The 23,139-nt window shown below is 30.6% G+C and overlaps 4 protein-coding genes across 7 annotated transcripts; 1 reads left to right on the plus strand and 3 right to left on the minus strand.

Annotated features, from left to right (window-relative positions):
- Positions 1 to 167: 167 nt before the first annotated feature.
- On the minus strand, positions 168 to 3,881 carry LOC149891594 (uncharacterized). Of its 4 annotated transcripts, none has more exons than XM_090077956.1 (7): positions 3,123 to 3,881; positions 2,826 to 2,914; positions 2,703 to 2,753; positions 2,454 to 2,523; positions 1,358 to 2,113; positions 1,172 to 1,270; positions 168 to 666 (listed from the first exon to the last, which is right to left on the minus strand). In XM_090077956.1, exons 1-7 carry the CDS (start codon positions 3,298 to 3,300, stop codon positions 623 to 625), a joined length of 1,287 nt encoding a protein of 428 aa, XP_089934082.1. In that variant the 5' UTR covers positions 3,301 to 3,881; the 3' UTR covers positions 168 to 622. The 4 variants fall into 4 exon arrangements, with proteins under 4 accessions (XP_089934082.1, XP_089934081.1, XP_089934083.1 ...); XM_090077955.1 differs by having other exon boundaries at positions 168 to 491; positions 591 to 666; positions 1,172 to 2,113; XM_090077957.1 differs by lacking the exon at positions 1,172 to 1,270.
- Positions 3,882 to 3,960: 79 nt separating this feature from the next.
- On the minus strand, positions 3,961 to 8,156 carry LOC149891595 (uncharacterized). Its single transcript, XM_090077953.1, has 2 exons — positions 7,767 to 8,156; positions 3,961 to 6,537 (listed from the first exon to the last, which is right to left on the minus strand). Exon 2 carries the CDS (start codon positions 6,535 to 6,537, stop codon positions 4,300 to 4,302), a length of 2,238 nt encoding a protein of 745 aa, XP_089934079.1. The 5' UTR covers positions 7,767 to 8,156; the 3' UTR covers positions 3,961 to 4,299.
- Positions 8,157 to 10,090: 1,934 nt separating this feature from the next.
- LOC149891596 (uncharacterized) lies at positions 10,091 to 12,263 on the minus strand. Its single transcript, XM_090079948.1, has 2 exons — positions 10,846 to 12,263; positions 10,091 to 10,696 (listed from the first exon to the last, which is right to left on the minus strand). Exons 1-2 carry the CDS (start codon positions 11,129 to 11,131, stop codon positions 10,206 to 10,208), a joined length of 777 nt encoding a protein of 258 aa, XP_089936074.1. The 5' UTR covers positions 11,132 to 12,263; the 3' UTR covers positions 10,091 to 10,205.
- An 8,282-nt stretch (positions 12,264 to 20,545) lies between these two features.
- On the plus strand, positions 20,546 to 22,982 carry LOC149891597 (uncharacterized). Its single transcript, XM_090079972.1, has 2 exons — positions 20,546 to 21,996; positions 22,169 to 22,982. Exons 1-2 carry the CDS (start codon positions 21,711 to 21,713, stop codon positions 22,657 to 22,659), a joined length of 777 nt encoding a protein of 258 aa, XP_089936098.1. The 5' UTR covers positions 20,546 to 21,710; the 3' UTR covers positions 22,660 to 22,982.
- Positions 22,983 to 23,139: the final 157 nt, after the last annotated feature.

Raw genomic sequence — 23,139 nt, forward strand, 5'->3', positions numbered from 1 at the left:
ATTTATTTAAAAATATCGATATTTAGAATAAAAATACAATGTATAAGTAATAAACTACCTTAAGTATGAATACAAATTTTCATAAATCAATTTTTTTTCTATTTTAACCATTTAAACAAACAAAACAGAAAATCAGTTGTATTTTTATTTTTTTGTTTTGATAGAGATTTAAATCATAAAACATAATCTACAAAAAAATTTAATAAAGCATAATCATTTTGCATAAGCTTACACGAGCTTGTTTGAAAAACTTTGAAAAAAAATTGAATTAAAAAAATGTGTATCTCATTAGTCGAGAACCAAAAGGCTGTACGTACATTTTTTGTTTTCGAATAAATGCAATTTGTTTATTTTTCCTGATAATTTATCTAAACTTTTTTAAATTTTATTTATTAGTATATTTTAGTATATTTTGAGGCGAAAAAATCATGAGTTTAGCGGTTCGTTCTCCACAGACAAGTAATCAAAACAAAAAAAATTTAAGAAAATCGTAAGTTCGTGAGTACGTTCGTAAGTATGTCTTTTAAGTTCGTGAGTACGTTCGTAAGTATGTCTTTTAAGTTCGTGAGTACGTTCGTAAGTATGTCTTTTAAGTTCGTGAGTACGTTCGTAAGTATGTCTTTTAAATTGTGCTTGACGCATTCTTTTCCGTTTGGGACTTCGGAGCTAAAAAAAAATGATACAATATATAAAGGACATATATAATAATTATATAAAAACATATATAAAATAAACAGTAAAATAGTAAGCAAACATAAAATAGTATAACAGGTATAAACATAATTAACTTTAAAAACCAAGGATAAATTATAAAAACAAAAACATATGTATATTTAAAAATCGATAATTACTTTAAAATAAAAAAATTTGATTGGTGACTCTGAAACATAAACCTGGCCTTACTATTAGAGATTATACGGTAATCAAAATAATTAATACTAAAAAAATATACTAAAACAATAATAATAATTACAAGATTAAAATAAAAAAATAAAAAATCAGACGAAAGTCACAAGCTAGTTGAAATTAAAAAATCCTATTATTTATTGTTTTTCTATAAAATAAAATTAAGACATAGTAGTCCTAACAAAATTTTGTTATTTATAAAAGATGAAAACTAGTGATATAATTATAATTAAATACGAAAAGTAATACAATTAAAATATAATACCTGCTTTAAAATAAGCTCTGCGCTCGTCATTAATTTTTTCACAGAGCGTAACACTGACATCATTTTTCGAAAAATTCGGAAACTTGGATATTGTAAGTTCTGTAAAAATTGCAGATAAGCAATTTCTCGTATTGAATTGATTCTGGAATTCCAGAGTATAAGTGTTAAAATTTAATAATTTTTTACCTGTTATTAAATGCAACACAGCTGGATCAAGGCCAACTTTTTTTGAAACAGAAAACTTTGAAGAGCCTTTTTTTCCTGATAGCGAAGCATTCACCAACTTATTTCTTTCATAAAAATGGCCTAATAACTGTTTGACCAGCTTTTTTCCTGTTGGTGCTGTTAAGACTCTATTAGGAATCATGTTTTCAGTGACTTCTTTGTCACTGCATATATAATCTGTTGGTTGTGTTGTATGGGAAACTAATGAATGTGCTGGTACTTGTTCTAATAGTTGTGAATGCATTGATAGTGGAAGTTGTGAATTTGTTAGCGATGTTGGTTGTGAATGCAACAATGGTGGTGGCATTTGTGGAACAGAATATAGTTGTGCTGGTAGTGAAAAAGGTGGAGAAGGCATTTGAAATGAATTTGAAGTCAATGGAATGTTTTCCGATTGAAGTCGATTGAAGTCAATTGAATTGAACAAATTTTCATGAAACGAATTATGATTGTTAAGAAAAAGTGAGGAATCAGGATGTTCATTAATGGAGTCATTAGTTGAAAAAGACTGGAATTGTTTGGGTTGGGATTGGGTTGAGAAAGGAGGAGTTGTTGGTAATGTTTGTGATAAAAGAGGTTGTATTTGTGAATTTGTTGGTTGTAAATATAATGGAGATGGTTTTGAATGGGTTGTTGATGGTTGGGAAATCAACATTTTTGCTTTCTTTCTTGGCAACTCTTCGCTTAAGTCACCTTCTTCTGCTTTGCTAACAAGCCCTAAAAGTGAAATAAAATCCATACATTTAAAAGCATAGGGCATTATAAAACTGTGGGTATTTTAAACAGAGGATTTTATAAAACAGAAAAGTTGAGCATTTAAATTTACTGAATGGTCACAAGCAGTGAATGTCTAAAAGAAAAATGAAGTACACTAGAAATAGTCATAAAACAGCTGATAAAGTAAATCGCAAATGTTTAGCTATTATAATTCCATTTAAAATTTTTAAAACATTTTATAATAAAACTCTTATTATTGTAAAAAAAAGAAATAGAATTGCCAAAATTGATCTCAGCTATGCCAGTATTTTATTTGGAATACAAATGACTGTTTACTTACTTTCTATTTTTTTGTACAATGTTGTTAGCTTCTTAGCAAAATCTTCTTTTAATGCTATAGTATGAGTATTCTAGGTATTGTAAAAATATATGACACAAAACTATATTTTATGAATAAACAGGATAGGTCAATCAATTTTTGTTTATGCATAATGTCTGCTTTTCTAAAATTGTATGATTTTGATGAGGTTCCATTTTGGAAGAGTTACAGCCATCTTTATAAATGAAACTATTAGCAGAATAAACTTACCAACAATAACTCCATTTGCTGAACTGTTATATATTCAACTCTAACAGAACCCTTAAAAGTAAACAAAGTTTTATCCAGAGTTTGAACTGATCTTGTTCAAAGTAAATTTTATAATATATAAACCTCAATTTCATTTGTTATGTTTAGCAATTTCTTATCTTTTTTTTTCTTGAGAAGTGAGCCTTTTTTCAATAATGCTTCTTCTAAACTGTCTAAATATAATAATATAATTACTATTTCATAAATGTTAAATATATCTTTAAAAACAGATGTTTGTAATACATCAAACATAAAAGACTACTAACGATGTCATTATATGAAATATCTTAAATGCTGGAAACATACGCAATTGAAATAATTAACAACTTTAAATATAAAATTTCAAAAGAAACTTAAAATATTTTCAAATTTGAAGCTTACCAACCACACATATAACTTTACCCTTCTCAATGGGGCCTTCATCTCGATTAGTAAGTTTTGTGTATCTTATATCACCCTCTTTGTTATTTACAAGAAAAGCCCTGTTAAGTACAGATGTATCCCATTCAACAGAGACAGTTCCGTTGCGAGACCATTGTACAACAGCAAACTTAGACATTATGAATACTAAGACTTAAGTCAATTTAAAGATTACAAATAAATACATAATTTTGAAAAAATTTTGAAGTAAATTATAAGTTGCTATTAAATCTAATACCTCATTAGCAATGTATAGTTATAGATCTGTATTACATAAATTTATAGATGTATATTAATAAGACTTTAAGTATTTAAAAATTGTAACAACAAATAAGCAGTTAAATATATTGTAACCGAAATTGCAACGGTCTAGGGAGACAGTAGATTAAATGAAAATTATCCAATTTTAACCAGTACCATGCTTCTGAAATTTTTTTTTTGTTAATTCACCTCCCCAAGGCTGAGAAGGCCACTACAGATGAAGAGGCTACTTAATTGTGGTTATAACCCTCTCTCAACTCTATAACTCCAAAACACAAACCTTGATGAACAAGGCCGCTGCATGAAGAAACAAGTTGAGCGCGGTACTACCAGGGACATGGTGGGGATCGAACTTGGAACCTCTCGCTTATAAAGCGAGCGCTCTACCACAACACCACTACCGCTTAAAATAACAACACTCTAATTGTTGCTGTGTAGGAAAGTGAATAAAATGACCTAGGTAACCCTAAAAAAAAAACAGTAACCCAGTAGTTATAGAAAATGTAAATATTAACTTTATAAAATAAAAAAACAATTCTAAAGAAAAACAATATTTTTAAACCAGAAGTTTTTACAAAATTGACAAGCCAACATAAACTGTTGAAGGTTACATGTAATTTTTTATCACAAATATAAAATGCAACAGTTTAAAAAAAAAAAATAACAATTCACCAAAAAAAAATTACAGTTCACCAAAAAAAATTATAGTTAACAAAAAAAAATTGCAGTTTACCAAAAAAAGAACAGTTCACCAAAAAAAAATTATGTAAACAGCTCACAAAAAAAAATTACAATGTTACAAACAAATCATCATGCAAAGATAAAAAGCAATAATAATACAAATAATAATATTATGCAAAGAATAATTATAGAAGAGTTAAAAAGGGCATAAATCAGGAATACTAACAACACAATCTTCAACCAAAAAAGCTTTTTGTATAATTTGCTCTGCAAAAATTATAGATAGACATTCTGCATAAGTATACATAAAAATATGCTTAGCTGCTTTCGGACTTGTTTTTAAAAATCTAACACAAGCAAAAACATTCATCTCAAAGATAAAGAAATATTCAATACTACAAAATGATCCACAAGTAAGTTTAACAAGTGAGTCACAATGACGAACATTCTTATGACGAATATGGTAAATGTTTTTGGCAATAGAAACTTTGTAATATTTTTGAATTTCAAAAATATGCTTACCTAAATAATGCTCAAAAAACAGTTTCTCACAATAAGGAATATTATAATTACAGCCTTTATCTAAGACTTTAATTGAGCCAATAATAACTCCTTTAAAATTAAAATTATAAGAAAATAACATGTCATCCAAAAAGTCAATGCAATCTTCGTCTATAATATTAGAATGAGAAGCTTGAATGTTACATGTAGTTAAATATGAAAATCGATCTATTACTTGAGTAGATATATCTTGAGTACCATTTAAAAGAGATAAAATAATGCCATTAAAATTTTCAAACTGATGACAAGAATAAGATAATAAAGGCCCCCATAGACGAGCACATGAGGGAAGATGAAGTAATTGGTGCACATTATAAGACATATTCTCTCTACCATACAAACCAGGAAATTCGTAAACAAATCGATTAATTAATAATGTGGCTTCATTAACAACACTTTCAGATAATACCTTATTATTTAACATAAAAACAACATTAGATAAAAGAATAAAATGATCAAAAAACTGCGGAAGCAAAATATCACATAAAATAACAGGACCATAAAAAACTAAAAAATTAAAAAACTCAACACCTTTCCAATGCTTTATGCAACTTAATGATCGTGGAGTCCGCCTTATATTGCTTGGCACACTAATTACAGATAACCGATTATTTATAACAGTACAGTGTCTACGAATAGAAAAAATAGAACCAGAATAACAACTATCAAACCAGAAAGAAAACATAGCTTTCATAACACCAAGCTCTATACAGTGCAAATTATCAACAACTGTTCCATTTACACAATCAAAATTAGGCAATCTTACTAATGGTGAAATATCTAAAAACCCTTCAACCACATTAACACAAAAAAAATCTGTATTGCTTCTACAATTCATAGTAACATCAGAAAATGGATAAGTCATACAAGACCCCCTGCCTTTTGGAACTCTTTCCCCTCTAGAAGAACACCAATGACAACCATTATAACCATTAAATTGCCTACGACAAAAAACCAGAGCTCTTGCAATTGTATCACATGAAAAAATAGATACATGAAAAAAAACACGAACATTATTAGATAAGAGTATACCATTAGTGGATAGGTTAGTAAAAATATCAACAAAAGGAGATAAAAATAATTGTATATTTGGTTTTTTAAAACCCGACCAGAGACCAAAAAACAAAATATTAGTAATTTGCAATGAATATGGAAAACTATGAATGGATGCTAGCAAAGGCCACAAGGACCACTTTGATGATTTGAAAATGGGAACTCCATCAGTATTAACAACAAGTCTAATTGTTGCTTGCCCATTTTCTTCAAGATCTGCTAAATGTATCCAATTGTTATCGCAAGTATTTTTAAGCTGTTTGTTTATGTTTAAAATATGAAAAAAATTGCATTTCTTATGAAGATAGGATGATGTAAAATATTTCAAACATTTTGGACACTGCTTATTAAGACTTAAAGCAACTTCACAAACATCACAAAAAAAAACTTTTTCATATAACTCTTTTTCCTTCTTAAAAAACTTCAAAAACAAATATTTAGATGTAGGCAAAACACTGTGTGGCAATAAAATAGTTAAGAGAGTTAACAACGCCTCTAAGGCTTCGTAGGACAAATTAAAGCGCAAAACAAAAGTCATTATGCATAAACATGCATTAGAGACATTTATCTTTGCCCCAGGATACAGAGGTGGACTCTCTGAACTTTCATTTTCATCAAACTCATCATTGATTGTTTCATTTTTTGGTTCATCTAAGTCAGATAAATGATCCATAAATTCATCGTCAATAGAATTATTGTCATCAGAGGTGCTCTCATTCTGTTGTTGAGCACAGTTAACTTTTGACATCCTCCATTGTGTTGTTCTTGGAATACTTACTTCGCCTGATTGCCATTTCTTGTAGCGACCAATTCTAGGCATCTAAAATAAAAGAGGCAAGCAGGCAAAATTAAACTTTAGTTAAACAAGATTAACATCAGAAAGAGAACAAGAGAAACGATTGTACTAAACCTAATTGTGCTTAAATAACAATGATGCTTATTTAACAGCTAGTTCTTTAGTATATACAATACAAACTATACTTTTATTTGATGAAAATTTTTTTATCAAGTGTATGATGTATATATAAATATCAAATGCATATATATGTTAAATGAAGGTGTTTAAGCGGTATAAAATTTTATAATTTTATTTAAATTTTATAATTATTCAGAAAATTTAATATTCTTTTGAAAACTATAAAACTTACAAAATATCTATTCTGATGAGTCTTAATTGATGAAATTTTCTGATGTCTTAATTGATGAAACACAGTGTAAAATGAAATAAGTTTGATAAATGATTTTTACTAATTTATTATTGCTATGTTCTTTTAAGAACATTGAGCCCTCTATTTTAAGAATACATTTAAAATTATTCGGATATATACGTGTATATATATATACGTATGTATATATATATACGTATGTATATATATATATATATATATATATATAAATACATATATATATATATATATATATATATATATATATATATGTAAATACATATATATATATATATATATATATATATATATATATATATATATATATATATATATATATATGTGTGTGTATATATATATATATATATATATTTTGAAATTATAAGGACCCCTTAAAATATTTTTTATTCCAAAAAAATTTTAAACCTAGTGTTTTTGTATTAAATAGAACACATTTAGGGGGTGGGAACAAATTATTTTCAAAAATGCTGTTTTTGGGACACCCTAATACACACACACACACACACACACACACACACACACACACACACACACACACACACACACACACACACACACACACAGATATATATATATATATATATATATATATATATATATATATATATATATATATATATATATATATATATATGTATATATATATATATATATATATATATATATATATATATATATATATATATATATATATATATATATATATATATATATATATATATATATATATATATATAAATCAATCATTATCTATTATGTTCAATAATCTACAATAAAGAAATTTATAATAATAAATTTTTGTGAAATTATAAAGTTGAATATGAACTCGCTTTAATAAAAATGAACATACTGAACAACATACCTGTGGTTTTGGAAATTGAGTAGAACTTAAAATAATAGAAACTGAAACTGTGGATATAAAAAAACAACGTTTACTTTATTACAGAAATTGGAAAAAAATTTTCAAGATGTTATATCTGTCAAATTTCAAAAAAGTTATGTTAGCAAAAGTTATATCAATATTGAGTTATGAAACCCGCGGCGTTTTCGATTATTGAAAATCAGCGCTAAATTTCCACTCAGGTTTTAGATCACTGGAAATAAAATGACGTTTTTTGTTAAACTTCCAGTGAACTTCCAGCGAAGTCGTAAAATTTGCGGAAAACCCAGCGAACTCGGTGAATTTCCAGTGATCTTTTACATTTCCAGTGATCTTTTACATTTCCAGTGAACTTTCACTGGAAGTTCGCTGGGTTTTTTTGTAAGGGAAAAATAAATAAATGATAATTTCAAAGTATGTAGCAGAAAAAAGTCGTGCTAATCTGTTTATTCATTTCAAATGTCACCTGTATGATGGTGGTCATAGTTAAAAATCTAATAAGCATTTGCACAACTAAAACTTGATCACCCTTTGGATAACGGAGCGAGGCAATCAATTTCACTAGGATGTACTGCACTTTCAGCATCAACACCAAGGATAGTAGAGTGAAAGTAGGAGAAAAATCTACACAATCTGCTTCTTTAAAAATGCGATTTTTTGTATATCTATAAAAAGCTTCTGTAGACTGAGTTCAAGACAGCCTTGTTCATAAAAACTAAAGTTTGTATGGAATCGGCTAATAGCAGGTAATAGTAAAAATAACACAACAAACACAGTAACAAAAAACTTTCCTTTTTATAAACGCATAGAAGCATTTTTTAACATTTCGAATGTGATTTCCAAGAGCTTGTAATCAGGACCAAATTTAGATAAAGGGAAGTTCTAGAGAGCTACTCCTTGAAGCCCATCCACCTGCCGTTTTTTCCTTTGAAATCACGCAACATGATACTAAAGTATGTCAATACTATCCTGTGTCAAAACGTTAAATGCAATATATTGTAAAAAGAATAACTTATGTTAAAGCAAAGAATGTACTGCATGATAAACAGATGCATTAACTAACTCACCTTAAATAACTAACCTGAAACTTAAAGGTGGAATATATTTTTTGGGCGATATAGTTAACCAAATTGCTTGAGAAAAAGCAACAGAAACAAATACTCGAATTTTACCATAGTACAATTGCTATCATACTGATTTTATTGGTGTAACGTTGGTAACAAAGTAAAACTCCAGCGGTCACCCGGCCCCAACTCCGCCTGTGTGATTAATCACGTAGGCCAGTCCCTAAGAAAAGTTAGCTTTGAGCTCAACTCTTTTGTGTTTATTTGTGACTTAAGTCGTTACAAACCGTATTGTTTTGTAAGCGATTTAACGAGGTTATTTCACATATTATCATATAGTTTTCTCAACAAACAGAACCGTACTTTTCATGGTTTTGCGAAATGCCTAAGTAATTTCTCGTTCCTCGCCCCAACCATACTAATAGTATGAAAAGTATAAAAGATGTGACCGACTCACGTTTACATAGGTTTTAAAGAAGGAGAGGAATACTTTGAATACCACTTTTGAGATTTCAGTTTAAAAATGTCATAATCAATCCATTTTGATGGACTGTTACATAAGAAGTCAAAGTCTATAAAAGTTTTGCAATTGGCCAAGTGTACTAGACAGTTTTTACGCTCCTAACAGTTGTAGATATTATCAGAAGCGTCAAAACCGCAATCACCTGTGAAAGTTACACGTGAACATCTAGAGACCATAAAGTAGAATCATGGATCATTTTTGATGTTTATAACATAGTCCTTGCGCTTCACCTCAGAAACTCTTTCACTCATCGATTCTAAAGCTAATTAAGAAACTTTGGTAAAGAAAAACTCGTGTTATGTCAGTTCCCTAAAAAGGCCACTGCGGTACGGCAAGAATAGGTTTTTAGTGCAATAGCCGATTAGCGTTTTTACTCTGTAAGAAAAGGCAGAAGAGCCATACTACTTGTGCTAAAACGAATTTACCATTTGAAGCCTAACTAAACGTCTATTCTTTTCATTTCGGCATTAGGAAAGTTGCTCAAAAATGAAAACAGATTTGTTTAGGAAACTTTTCTTTTTCAACTAAATACAATCAAAAGATACTCAAAACATTACAAAAGTGCAGATGCAAGCACAGATAAAGACATAACCAAAAATATCGAAAAAACAAAAACTTCGCAAAAGAAAACGACACCCTGAACATTTAAAAGCTGATTAAAAAACAAGTCGTAAGAGAAGAAAAGTAAGACCTGTAACTATAATTCCGAACACGGTGAAAAAATAAACTAGTTTTCTTTTCTTTTTTATAAAAAAACTCGATACATAGATATATAAATATATGTGTGTGTATGCATAATTACAATAAGTTAAGCCGTTTTTTAACGTTCTGTCTTTATTCTTCCATCTTGATTTCAAGATTCAATGGAGCTTGAGGAAGAGTGCGAGGTGCTTCAACAGATAACTTTGAGTCTTTGGTATAACGAGAGCTCAGCTGTGATGAATCGACATCATCGGGTAAGACAATGTTTCTTGTGAACTGCTTCTGGTGTAAACTCGATCCGTGCTCACCTTTGTTTTCGCTTTTTGTTTCACCGTGAATTATCAAGTTTCTACCCTTCACTTGAATCGAAATCTCTTCTGGTTTAAAGCCTTGTACGTCTAAAGCGTACTTAAAAGTGTCCTTGCTCGACTCTCCGTCAGAAGCTGAGCTTAAAGGAAGCTTCTTAGGAGCTTCAATATGCAAAACACCGTCTTGGCTGATGTTCGAAGTAAGGGCTGTCGGATCTACGTCGTCTGGAATGGTGTACTTTCGATGAAACTCGCTCGACTCAAAACCGTTCTCGTTTTCGTTACGATGTTTGCCTCTCACCTCAAGAACATGACCTAAAAAGTCAACAAAATCACATAGTTTTTAGCAAGCGTACAGTCTTAAGAGAAACTCAATATCAATTGGAAACTTAGCAGAAACTCAACATCAAAGGGAAACTTAACAGAAACTCAAACTTAACAAGAAACTCAACATCAATGCGTACCTTCAACTTTTAGAGAGACCTCTTCTGGTTTGTAATGTTTAACATCAAGATTGACAACGAAACCTTCTGGTTTAGCAGCAGTGTTCCCCTTCAGACGAGATATGTATGAGAGAGGCTCCAGCACGTCTTTGTATAATCGGTCCAACTCTCTGCTGATCCCTCGAGCACTCGATCTGTCATCGAACAGAGGATGATATCTCAAGGGAGGAAAGGTGATTTCCAGCATATCGTTGAAGAACGGATCTCTTGGTACTAATTCGTGAACAGGTATGTGCCACAGTGACATTCTTATCGATTTGTCGTAATGTACGAGTAGAAAAAACTAAATTCTAGCAAAATACTTTGCAAGACAGACTCTGATCAAGCAGACTTTCTTATTGAACTTTATTACTGCATCGTCGAATAGCGTCGGTGTTTTTATTTGGTTTTTGTAAAAAAAAAAAAAGAACTTTCCGTTGTTTACAAAAAAAATTTCTGGAGATCTCCTAATCTTTCTAGACTTTACTCTCCTTCGTTGTTTTTCTATAGCTTCATAATTATGCATAAAAAAAAAAAAATGTAAAACAGAACTTTCTACGGCTCTTTTCAACAACGTTCTGGAGATTTCTATAAACTTCAATAACATCGCTCTCCTTCCTAGTTCTCTTATAAAACATATCGACCACAATTTACTGTGCAGTAACGTTTCCAAAGATTTTTTTAAAAGGTTCTCAAGAGAAGCAGCAATGTAATGTATATGTAGTGTTATAAATGTAATGTTTAAGTGTCAGTAGTACTGCAATGTTATGAAATCGAATGTATATAAAGTAGTATAAACAGTATGCAAGGCAGTAAAAATGTATACATGTTCTATATGATTTTGTATTTAACAACACCAGAAGTTGCTGCTTATGGTGATCAAATGGTTTTTCACGTTAAAATAGCAAGAAAAAACGCAATTTTAATTTCCAAGATTTTTTTCAAAAATCAGTTTATGTAAACCAAGGTCATCTAAAGAGACACAACAAAAAATTTTGACCCTTTCAAAGTAAACCTGCTTTGCATCTGTTTTTATTTTCGGTTTCTTTTGTTTAGAAGCAAGCCCCCATGGTTAAAATTATTTTAAGTATAAAACGACGGTCTCGTTCGCTTAATTTATTCGGTTTTTCTGCTCGATGCTTATTCTCAAATTGATTTTCGTTCTTGCTCCTTTTCGGCATCATTTTGAACGGTTCTTCGTCGTCTTTCAGTAATTTTAGCGATGTTTTTTAATTGTTTGTTTTCACTACGAATGCTATTGTAATTTTTCAGTCTTCAGCAGTCGTTTCTTTGCGTTTTAGAGACTTTTTCGCTATCACTTTTTGCATCATAAATTTCATGAAAAATACAAAGAATGAATTGCAACAGGGGCATTTTATGTTATGTTTTATGTTGATAAAGAGAGGCCCTACACTATTTCACTTGTAAAGCCATCCCATGCCTCCTTTTTTTTTTTTTTTTTTTTTTTTTTAAATCACACAACAAAATAGTAAAATATTTCAATACTATCTCAAGCCAATATGCATCGTGACAAGAATATATTGTCAAAATATTACCGTAATCTATATCATTTAAAATGATAAAGTTATGCGTTAATTAACTAATCTTTAGTAAAAAAACGTGGTAAGGTTAATAAATAAAAAAAAATTCGACAAGATTTATTCTTCGAGTAACATTCTCAGCGTTGTTAAAATCTGGCAGCAACAGGAACAGTTAACGAAGCACAACATTTACAACGTTTAATCCATATAATTAGAAAACTAAAAATCAATCAAAAATTCCAAAATTAAAAAGGAAACTTACATGTTAATACAAAAAAATGTTCTTTTTCGATTGAATTGTTGTAACTTTGTGTCTTCGTAAGTCTAATAATGGCCGATCAAAAAAGTTCCTTCGAATGAAATTTTAAATGTTTTCAAAAAATTAAATGTAACGCTTTTAAAAGATTAAATGTGAAAATGAGGTGAAAATATGAATTTGACTGAAATAATTATTCCTTTTCTGTCAAATAATTAACAGTTCTATTTTAAATCAATTATGATTTACATCATGACAATGTTTAAGCCAAGAAATTACCTAATTTGTCTAAACTTAATTTTAAGGTTATAAGAATAATTGGTAGAATATGAAGTAAAGAGTACTTTAAAAAAAGTTGACGATCAACTAAAAATCCGCTCGATGTGCAGCAAAATGTTTTAAAAGCGCTTCTGAAGATTATTAAACTCATTTTGAAATGCAAGTTTATCATTTTGATGTAGCTTATTGATGTAGAATTAGTAATATAACAAATTAAGCATTCCACAAACTTCGTTTTATTGGAATTCCATTTGAACTTTAAAAAACGTAAGTCAAAAGTTCAGATAAAAAGATTTAAAACAAAAGTTTCAAATTGATTCAATGATTGACACGGTTTTATGAATAGCCCTTAAAACATCCTTTCTCTTACTGAAGACCAATAAAACCTACTTGGACATCCATTACATACGGAGCATTTGTTTGCATTGATTGCTATGCCGCTCATCGATGTTTACGAGTTTATCTTTTACTCATCATTTAGTTCATCATTTGTTAAGTAACTTAACAAATATTTGATATATCAAAGTAGCAACGCTATCCAACCATTCTATTAGCCATATTTAACAAGGTGCCACTATATACTGTTAAATATGGACTGGTTCAAACAAAACAGCATCGCAATCGTTCCTTGAGAAGCCAGCACGGCGAACTGTAAAGGACAGCGGCCAATCGAACGATTCTTGTCAGTAGTGAAGGAGCCCTTGCTGAGAAGCGGAAAATGCGCAAACGACCACCCACATCTTACAAAATTGTGGAAGAGAGCGAGCGGAAAGGTACTTCCAGAGACGGTTGCCAGGATGATAGCGAAGGTTAAAGGAAAGGTGCGTAAGCTTGCCCTGACTGGGAAAAACTAAAAAAATAATTTGCACTGCACTACGTGGTTTCGGTTAATGTTTCCATAATAAAAATGTCTTTGATTAAATTTTATTTTCGATCTCGTTTTAATTACTAACGATTATCCAATTTTTATAGTCACAAAGTCGAATAATGACGATAAAATGCACAAAAGTGAATTTCTGAAAATAACGATAAAAAAATTAATTGGAGATTGTAAAAACGCATTCCTCAGTCGCGACATAGGTAAAATGAAAAACTATCGAGTTAAAAATCAATAAATCTTAAACCTACAGCACAAAAAGAGAGGCGGAAGTTTTTGCAACCAATATACGTACAGCATGGTATAACCACTTGAAATTTTAACAATAGTCAATCACATGCGTAAACATGAAGTGCGCACCACCTTCGATGATACAGAAGAGAAAAACATTCCCGACAATTGACGACAGTGTTTTTCGATATTTTCGATATTTTTCGATATTTTCGATATTTTTACAATTTTTTCGATATTTTCAAAGTAAGACCCATGTCTTACTTTGAAAATAAGCGCTTTTTTTGGATTCAAAGTTCACTGAGTTGAGATCAATAACAACATTTGAAGAAGACACTCAAGAACGATAGAAGATAATAATATTTGTGCGCATTAGGAACTCCAACAAGCAGGGGCCAATTCTATAAACAACTCGAAGTTTTTTTCGAGAAAAAAAATCTTTCGTAAAAACGCAATTTTTTAAGTAAATTATTATTACGTAAAAAAATGCATAAACTCGAAGAATTTATCGCTGTTTGTATTTTTTTTCGGCCATTGCTATAAAGCATAAAACGTATACATCCGTAATGCGTTATTGATAACAACAATTTTTTTTTAATTTTTATTAAGTAAGCCTACTTAATAAATTTTATTAGTTATTAAGTAGGCTGTGCTGTCTAAATATTCCACTAAATATTCTATAATAATATATTTTTTTATAATTAGAATCATACCTAAAAAAGCTTACCTATATTATATATAGGGGACGTCCATAAAGTTCGTACCCCCTTCCCCTCTGCGTACGTACGCGTTATTTATTAAAAAAGTATGACCCCCTCCGCCCACCCCACCCCTACCAAAAAAAAAAGTTTTCAAAACATTAAATTCAAAAAACATCAACATTTTTAGTTAGAGATTTTTCTGCACGTAACTAAAAAACGGGCAATTGTTAACAAAAGAAAAGAAAAATGATTTAGAACGGATTCGTGTTGCGGCTATTTTATATTTAGCCTTTTATATTTCCACAAATAGTGACTTAAATAAATTAAATTCTTGTGCCGTTTCATTGCAGCCTCGCTCGGCCAGTATTTGTTGCATTTGTCGCAAATTCCTTTTCAAAGCCTTTTTTTCCAATGAAAGACAATACAGATCAAAATTTTGTACTTTAAGCCTTCTGTAGATATATCTTGCGCTAGAGGTGCAAAGTTTGAATGATTTGAAATATTGAGACGGTTCCATCGCTATGTAACCATTCTCGCAGTACTCGTAGACGGCCGGAAATGGAATGAAACGTTGGGGGATGGTATTTAGCCAATTTGTTTCAAACGATGAACAACATAACTTGTCCTGGCATTTCATAATTTGCATGTGTAAAAGCATTCGATGTATCGTGTTTCCCACTTCTTATGCGTATGAAAGTGTCTCCACTGTTGGATACATTTCCATTATTGTTAACTTCGCATATGCCATACACAGATGGGATTAACTTGTGCTGTGGGCCGACAGAAAAGTCATGATCCATAAGTTCGACCTTGTATTCCACATGCATCAGCAACGGCGCTTGATGACTTGCAGCAGTAAGGCTCAACGGTACCCTTGCTTTACCATCATTGGACATGAAAAGCATAGCTTTTGGTCCAAACAATTTGCAAACTTCAAACATGCCATCAATAAAAGATTTGGCAAACATTCTATCATCATTTCTTTTTCGCAGTGAATTTTCTGGACGTAGTAGTTTCACTGGAACTGTGTTGACATGCTTTTTTCCTTCAGAAAAGTTTCCACGTCGTGGTAAAAGACGAAGATACAAACCACTTCTACTCAAGTTGAAGCCTATCTCCGTCAGCTCTCTCTGAAAATCATCCAAAGTGGAGGCACTACGAAGGCATTCTGTTCTTCGATGCTCGTCTGCTGCTGATGAATTTTGCACAATTTTTATGATTGTTGATAAAAGTTCTGGTTGATCAATTTCGAGCCATGGTCGTCCAGGATGGTTTTGCGTAAACTGTTTCAAAGCACTTGATACTTCAGGGTTGTTTTGACAAACTGTTTCGATACCCTCTTTAAGATTTTGTCTCCGTTTTCTTTGTCGTACCGATTCACGAATCAATCTGAAAACAAAATACTACACAAGTTTTTAATTCCGTTATGAAACCTTCTATACTTAAGGTTTCCTGGATTCTGCGAACTTTGTAAATCCTCAATTAGAAATTCTTATTGACAATAAAGTTTTGAAAATTTCTGCCTGTTTAAAAGCCAAGACATCTTTCTATAATCTTAAATAAGCTCTATTTGATATATCTCTTAACATTTACCTGTCCAAGTTGGTTTTTTCTTTTCTTATGCTTTCTTTCAAAATGTCTAATTGTTTCCTCGTTAAAGTAGACAAACCAGAATCGCGTACGACTATCAAGGATGAAAACTGTGATTCAAGATCTGACATTTTCTTCCGACATTTCACTTGCGCCGGATTTGCTCCTTCCTTATCATTTCATGTTAAATCTAAATTAGGAAATACCCAAAAATGAACTATTATAAATTCTTGGAAGTTATAGTGATTGGATAAAGAGAAATTGGTCGAGTTGTCCAATTATGGACAAATAAAAATATGCGATTGCGATATAGTCGTACAATGTAGATTAACTACCAATTCAATATATAAAAAATCAAGAGGGAAAAAGTTTGTAAATTATTTGAAAAAATGGCTCACTAAGTTCAATCCTTTCAGGTTCTGTCGTAGTTGCGTTCGGAAAACTTTGTATTTTATTTGACGAAGACGGCACTGGATATCTTTTTTCTTTTTACAAGGCGGTGATAAAGCATTTTCCCAGAATGACATGAGTGATCCTTTCGACTTTGTTGCTTTCACTTTTAATTCGTTTTCTTTTTTTTCATACAAAGACTAATCATATTTTACTATTTTCCACAATTCCTGTGCGTGCTTATACTGGTTTTGTTTTTCAAGTGTTGAATATGCTTTTTTATATAACTTAAGAAGTTAAAGATACTTTTTCTCGTTGCCAACAAATTCGTTCGACATCTTGGAAATAAACAGTTTTTTTTTTTGTTGCAAAGTATTCAGTTATTCGAATAGAAAGATAAAAGGTTTTTTTTTATTTGGAAATAAACGATTTAATGATAAGATTCAGTATCGTTCATTGTAATTCAGTGTCGTTAACCCTTTCATGCGCTGGGTTGTTGTATAACAACAAATTAAACTGAGCTTCCCCAATGCAAATAGTTCTTCCTAACCGATTGAAAACAATATTATTTTATAAAGGAAAGTTGAAAAAGGCTGTAGAAAAAGTCTACTTTACTATTTCAGAGTACGCAAAGGATTTATAATTCTGATCTTGTCGTGAAAAAAATATTTAATGTTAGTTTAACATAGTACTGTTCTTACTACTCATTTATATTTTTGTTTATTTCTAACTTTTTGATTTAATAAACAAAATTAATTTGTTGTTGCGGAACAACACTGCGCTTCAACGGTATAAAACCCCGTCCATTATTATTATTGTTTTATACGATAAGATTTTTTAATTAAAATATTTTTGTTATCATTTAATTGTTAAAATAAGTTTAAAGATTAAAATATTGTTATTATTATCATTTACAATATCATTATTCTTATTTTTATTTTTTAGTAATTCTAATATTATTGTGAATGTGATTATATAAGTTACTTATGGTTATATTGAGTACAACGCTATATTATTTACTGAGTGTGCTTAGTATATGTTTATATACACACATAAATATATATTACATATGTGTATGTGTGTGTGTGTGAGTGTGTGTAATTTGATGCAACTTATTTATTTTCAGAACTTAAAGTAAAATAAATAATGGCACTTTTAAAAAATTTTTATTCTTATAAACACACACAAAAAGTTATAACAAAGTTAGTTTCTGAAGAAGCTTTTGTCATAGATTTTGATCATAGTGATGTTGATCGTGATAATAATAGTGATCTCGAGAATACAAATATAGAAAAGGATTTGTGCATGTTCATTGAATTTACTTGCTCAGAATCAGAGTTTAGTGTAGATGAAAGTTCTGATGATGAAATTATCAATAATAAAATGACTTCAGCAAGTAAATTTCTTAATCATGTACATTATACAAACTAAGTCATTGTAGGCAGTGTGGAAATGGTTTTACTGTTATTCGATGTATGAAATGGTAGATAAGCCTGTGTCTTTTAAAAAAAGGAAATTTTTTAATGAGTTTCATGGAGTCAACCAATAGTTTTTAATGTTTTAACCCACTACCAGTTATTTTTTGTTGTTTGTCAGCACCCCTCTTTGACTGTTGTTAACATCCCTCTTTAACTGTTTTGTTACTTTAATTTTATTACTGTTTTAACAAATGTAGGGTAGAATCAAGATAGCTAAAACTTAAAATTGTTTATTTATTAAAAATACCCATTGGCGGGCAGTGCTGTTCTATAACAACAAATTCAAATGACATCTTCACATCATTTTTTCCTCATTTTTTTTTTTTAATGTCATATTGGCATAAATGAGGTTCAACGAAACAAAGTTTTGATTTTTTTCAGTCATGGTAAAATAATTGGAGCATGAAAGGGTTAAAGCGAAGAACGTAAAAAAATAACTTGGGTCAAATTAATTGCGGTTACATTTCGCAATGAAAAGTATTGGTCTCTATTAGCATTAAAATAGTTGTTTTTAAATATAATTGTTTTTTGTAATCAGAAAAAAATATATTTTGATTTTAATAGCAATTTGAAGTAGTGCATTGTTTATTAAAAGTTAATAATAAAATATTAATTTAAAATGATAAAAATTAATTTGTTGTAGCGTTTTAATTGAAAAGATATAAACCAGGTTGCGTATTTAAAAAAAAAAACAATTCTGAAAAAATTTGCTTTTAATGTCCAATCAAACGACAATGCTGAAGATAAAAAATAATTTGAACAACGCTCGCTTTCTATTTTCTTTCAGTGACCGAAATCAGAAAAAAAACAAGATTTTTTACATTAGAGAAGTTCATTGCTTTTTGTTAATATACAGATCAAGTTTTAGGAATAATTCTTGAGAAAGATAGTCAAACCGCGTACGTACTCGCTGTCTTAAACACACCTCCTCCCCTTGTACTCATTTGTACGTTTTTTGGTAACCCCCCTCCACCCATACCTGCGTACGTACTTTATAGATGGATATATATATATATATATATATATATATATATATATATATATATATATATATATATATATATATATATACATATATATACATATATATATAATGTAATTATGCATATTTTTATTTAAATAGTTTTGCTAATTAAAACATACTAAGCTTCCCAAGAAGAACCTCTTTGTTTTCTCTGATCTTTATTGCTAGTAACTTTTTAAGTACTTTAGACAGCATTTTATTTTGTTGTGTATTTGTGTATTACATGGCATATTTGTCGACTATTTATACTTTTCTTTAGTCAAACATTATGAAAAATTTGTTTAGCCTAAATTACTATCGAAAACCTACATAAATAAGCATGGAATGTTAAATACATGCATGGATTGTTAACGAGACACAACAAGGAACAGAAAAATCTGAATAAATGCAGATTTTAAGTAATTAGTTTATTATGGAGTTACCAAAATCCTTTTCAGTTTATCTATAAAATATCTACATAAAAACACAAACAAAGAATGTTCAATGATTTTGAAGCGCTAATGTTGTTCCAACAAAGGCCGCTAAAAATCACGAAGAAATTATCTAAAATAGAGATAAAAAATCTATCAGAAGTTCTTTTTCGAAAAAACACATTTTTTATCTGAAAAAACGATTCCCTTGTTCGTTTATAGCATCGGATTTAATAGCGAAGTTTTTATCTTAAATACGGAATCTTTTGAATGTTTATAGCAATGGACTTTTTTGTCTTCGCTTTTTACGGTAAAAACTTCGTGTTTTACGAAAAAAACTTCGTTTTTTATGTTTACAGCATTGGCCCCAGTTCTTAATACGTGCAATCTAAACCGATATGCAAGTTATTTCCATAGCACAACGAGGTCATTGAGGCATAATTAAACCCAAGTTTGACTTGGCTTTGTTTAAGTATGGATGTTAATACATTTTATTTATGTAAAACAAACTTGGTTTGATGTCGTGACTAAACTCAATTAAATTTGATAAAAAATTTAACATTTTCAACTACGCATCTTCCTTTTGCGGTCAAACAGTTTTATCAATTTCTTATATGGGTTAAACATTGTAAATGTTGTGCTTCGTTAACTGTTCCTGTCGCTGTCAGATTTAACAATGCTGAGAATGTTACTCGAAGAATAAATGCTGTCGAATTTTTTTTTATTTATTACCCTTATCACGTTTTTTTACTAAAGATTAGTTAATTAACGCATAACTTTATCATTTTAAATGATATAGATTACGGTAATATTTTGACATAATTTATTCTTGTCACGATGCATATTGGCTTGAGATGTGTGATTTAAAAAAAAAAAAAAAAAAAAAAAAAAAAAAAAAGGAGGGATGGAATGGCTTTACAAGTGAAATAGCGTAGGGCCTCTCTTTATCAACATAAAATATAACATGAAATGCCCTTGTTGCAATTCATTCTTTGTATTTTTCATGAAACTTATGATGCAAAAAGTGATAGCGAAAAAGTCTCTAAAACGCAAAGAAACGACTGCTGAAGACTGAAAAATTACAATAGCATTCGTAGTGAAAACAAACAATTAAAAAACATCGCTAAAATTACTGAAAGACGACGAAGAACCGTTCAAAATGATGCCGAAAAGGAGCAAGAACGAAAATCAATTTGAGAATAAGCATCGAGCAGAAAAACCGAATAAATTAAGCGAACGAGACCGTCGTTTTATACTTAAAATAATTTTAACCATGGGGGCTTGCTTCTAAACAAAAGAAACCGAAAATAAAAACAGATGCAAAGCAGGTTTACTTTGAAAGGGTCAAAATTTTTTGTTGTGTCTCTTTAGATGACCTTGGTTTACATAAACTGATATTTGAAATAAATCTTCGAAATTAAAATTGCGTTTTTTCTTGCCATTTTACAGTGAAAAACCATTTGATCACCATAAGCAGCAACTTCTGGTGTTGTTAAATACAAAATCATATAGAACATGTATACATTTTTACTGCCTTGCATACTGTTTATACTACTTTATATACATTCGATTTCATAACATTGCAGTACTACTGACACTTAAACATTACATTTATAACACTACATATACATTACATTGCTGCTTCTCTTGAGAACCTTTTAAAAAAATCTTTGGAAACGTTACTGCACAGTAAATTGTGGTCGATATGTTTTATAAGAGAACTAGGAAGGAGAGCGATGTTATTGAAGTTTATAGAAATCTCCAGAACGTTGTTGAAAAGAGCCGTAGAAAGTTCTGTTTTACATTTTTTTTTTTTTATGCATAATTATGAAGCTATAGAAAAACAACGAAGGAGAGTAAAGTCTAGAAAGATTAGGAGATCTCCGGAAACTTTTTTTGTAAACAACAGAAAGTTCTTTTTTTTACAAAAACCAAATAAAAACACCAACGCCATCCGACGATGCAGTAATAAAGTTCAGTCAGAGAGTCTGCTTGATCAGAGTCTGTCTTGCAAAGTATTTTGCTAGAAGTTAGTTTTTTCTACTCGTACGTTAAGACAAATCGATAAGAATGTCACTGTGGCACATACCTGTTCGCGAATTAGTACCAAGAGATCCGTTCTTCAACGATATGCTGGAAATCACCTTTCCTCCCTTGAGATATCATCCTCTGTTCGATGACAGATCAAGTGCTCGAGGGATCAGCAGAGAGTTGGATCGATTATACAAAGACGTGCTGGAGCCTCTCTCATACATATCTCGTCTGAAGGGGAACACTGCTGCTAAACCAGAAGGTTTCGTTGTCAATCTTGATGTTAAACATTACAAACCAGAAGAGGTCTCTCTAAAAGTTGAAGGTATGCTCTGATGTTGAGTTTCTGTTATGCTCCGATGTTGAGTTTCTGTTAAGTTTGAGTTTCTGTTCAGTTTCCCTTTGATGTTGAGTTTCTGCTAAGTTTCCTTTTGATGTTGAGTTTCTCTTAAGACTGTACGCTTGCTAAAAACTATGTGATTTTGTTGACTTTTTAGGTCATGTTCTTGAGGTGAGAGGCAAACATCGTAACGAAAACGAGAACGGTTTTGAGTCGAGCGAGTTTCATCGAAAGTACACCATTCCAGACGACGTAGATCCGACAGCCCTTACTTCGAACATCAGCCAAGACGGTGTTTTGCATATTGAAGCTCCTAAGAAGCTTCCTTTAAGCTCAGCTTCTGACGGAGAGTCGAGCAAGGACACTTTTAAGTACGCTTTAGACGTACAAGGCTTTAAACCAGAAGAGATTTCGATTCAAGTGAAGGGTAGAAACTTGATAATTCACGGTGAAACAAAAAGCGAAAACAAAGGTGAGCACGGATCGAGTTTACACCAGAAGCAGTTCACAAGAAACATTGTCTTACCCGATGATGTCGATCCATCTCAGCTGAGCTCTCGTTATACCAAAGACTCAAAGTTGTCTGTTGAAGCACCTCGCACTCTTCCTCAAGCTCCATTGAATCTTGAAATCAAGATGGAAGAATAAAGACAGAACGTTAAAAAACGGCTTAACTTATTGTAATTATGCATACACACACATATATTTATATATCTATGTATCGAGTTTTTTTATAAAAAAGAAAAGAAAACTAGTTTATTTTTTCACCGTGTTCGGAAATATAGTTTCAGGTCTTACTTTTCTTCTCTTACGACATGTTTTTAATCAGCCTTCAAATGTTCAGCGTATTGTTTTCTTTTGCGAAGTTTTTGTTTTTTCGATATTTTTGGTTATGTCTTTATCTGTGCTTGCATCTGCACTTTTGTAATGTTTTGAGTATCTTTTGATTGTATTTAGTTGAAAAAGAAAAGTTTCCTAAACAAATCTGTTTTCATTTTTGAGCAACTTTCCTAATGCCGAAATGAAAAGAATAGACGTTTAGTTAGGCTTCAAATGGTAAATTCGTTTTAGCACAAGTAGTATGGCTCTTCTGCCTTTTCTTACAGAGTAAAAACGCTAATCGGCTAT

The sequence above is a fragment of the Hydra viridissima genome, unplaced genomic scaffold, assembly GCF_058129835.1.
Source record: "Hydra viridissima isolate aposymbiotic clone 2 unplaced genomic scaffold, HvirCarnegie_v1 scaffold_2, whole genome shotgun sequence".
Taxonomy (NCBI): domain Eukaryota; kingdom Metazoa; phylum Cnidaria; class Hydrozoa; order Anthoathecata; family Hydridae; genus Hydra; species Hydra viridissima.

Bases quoted from the DNA above. Each gene is read 5' to 3' on its own strand.
- LOC149891594 (XM_090077955.1), bottom strand. From the start codon at position 3,300: ATGTCTAAGTTTGCTGTTGTACAATGGTCTCGCAACGGAACTGTCTCT. The intron at 2,915-3,122 runs GTAAGCTTCAAA...TATTATATTTAG, and splicing joins TAAAGTTATATGTGTGGTTG to ACAGTTTAGAAGAAGCATTA. The intron at 2,114-2,453 runs GTAAGTAAACAG...TTTCACTTTTAG, and splicing joins ATTGTACAAAAAAATAGAAA to GGCTTGTTAGCAAAGCAGAA.
- LOC149891595 (XM_090077953.1), bottom strand. From the start codon at position 6,537: ATGCCTAGAATTGGTCGCTACAAGAAATGGCAATCAGGCGAAGTAAGT.
- LOC149891596 (XM_090079948.1), bottom strand. From the start codon at position 11,131: ATGTCACTGTGGCACATACCTGTTCACGAATTAGTACCAAGAGATCCG. The intron at 10,697-10,845 runs GTACGCATTGAT...TTGACTTTTTAG, and splicing joins GGTCTCTCTAAAAGTTGAAG to GTCATGTTCTTGAGGTGAGA.
- LOC149891597 (XM_090079972.1), top strand. From the start codon at position 21,711: ATGTCACTGTGGCACATACCTGTTCGCGAATTAGTACCAAGAGATCCG. The intron at 21,997-22,168 runs GTATGCTCTGAT...TTGACTTTTTAG, and splicing joins GGTCTCTCTAAAAGTTGAAG to GTCATGTTCTTGAGGTGAGA.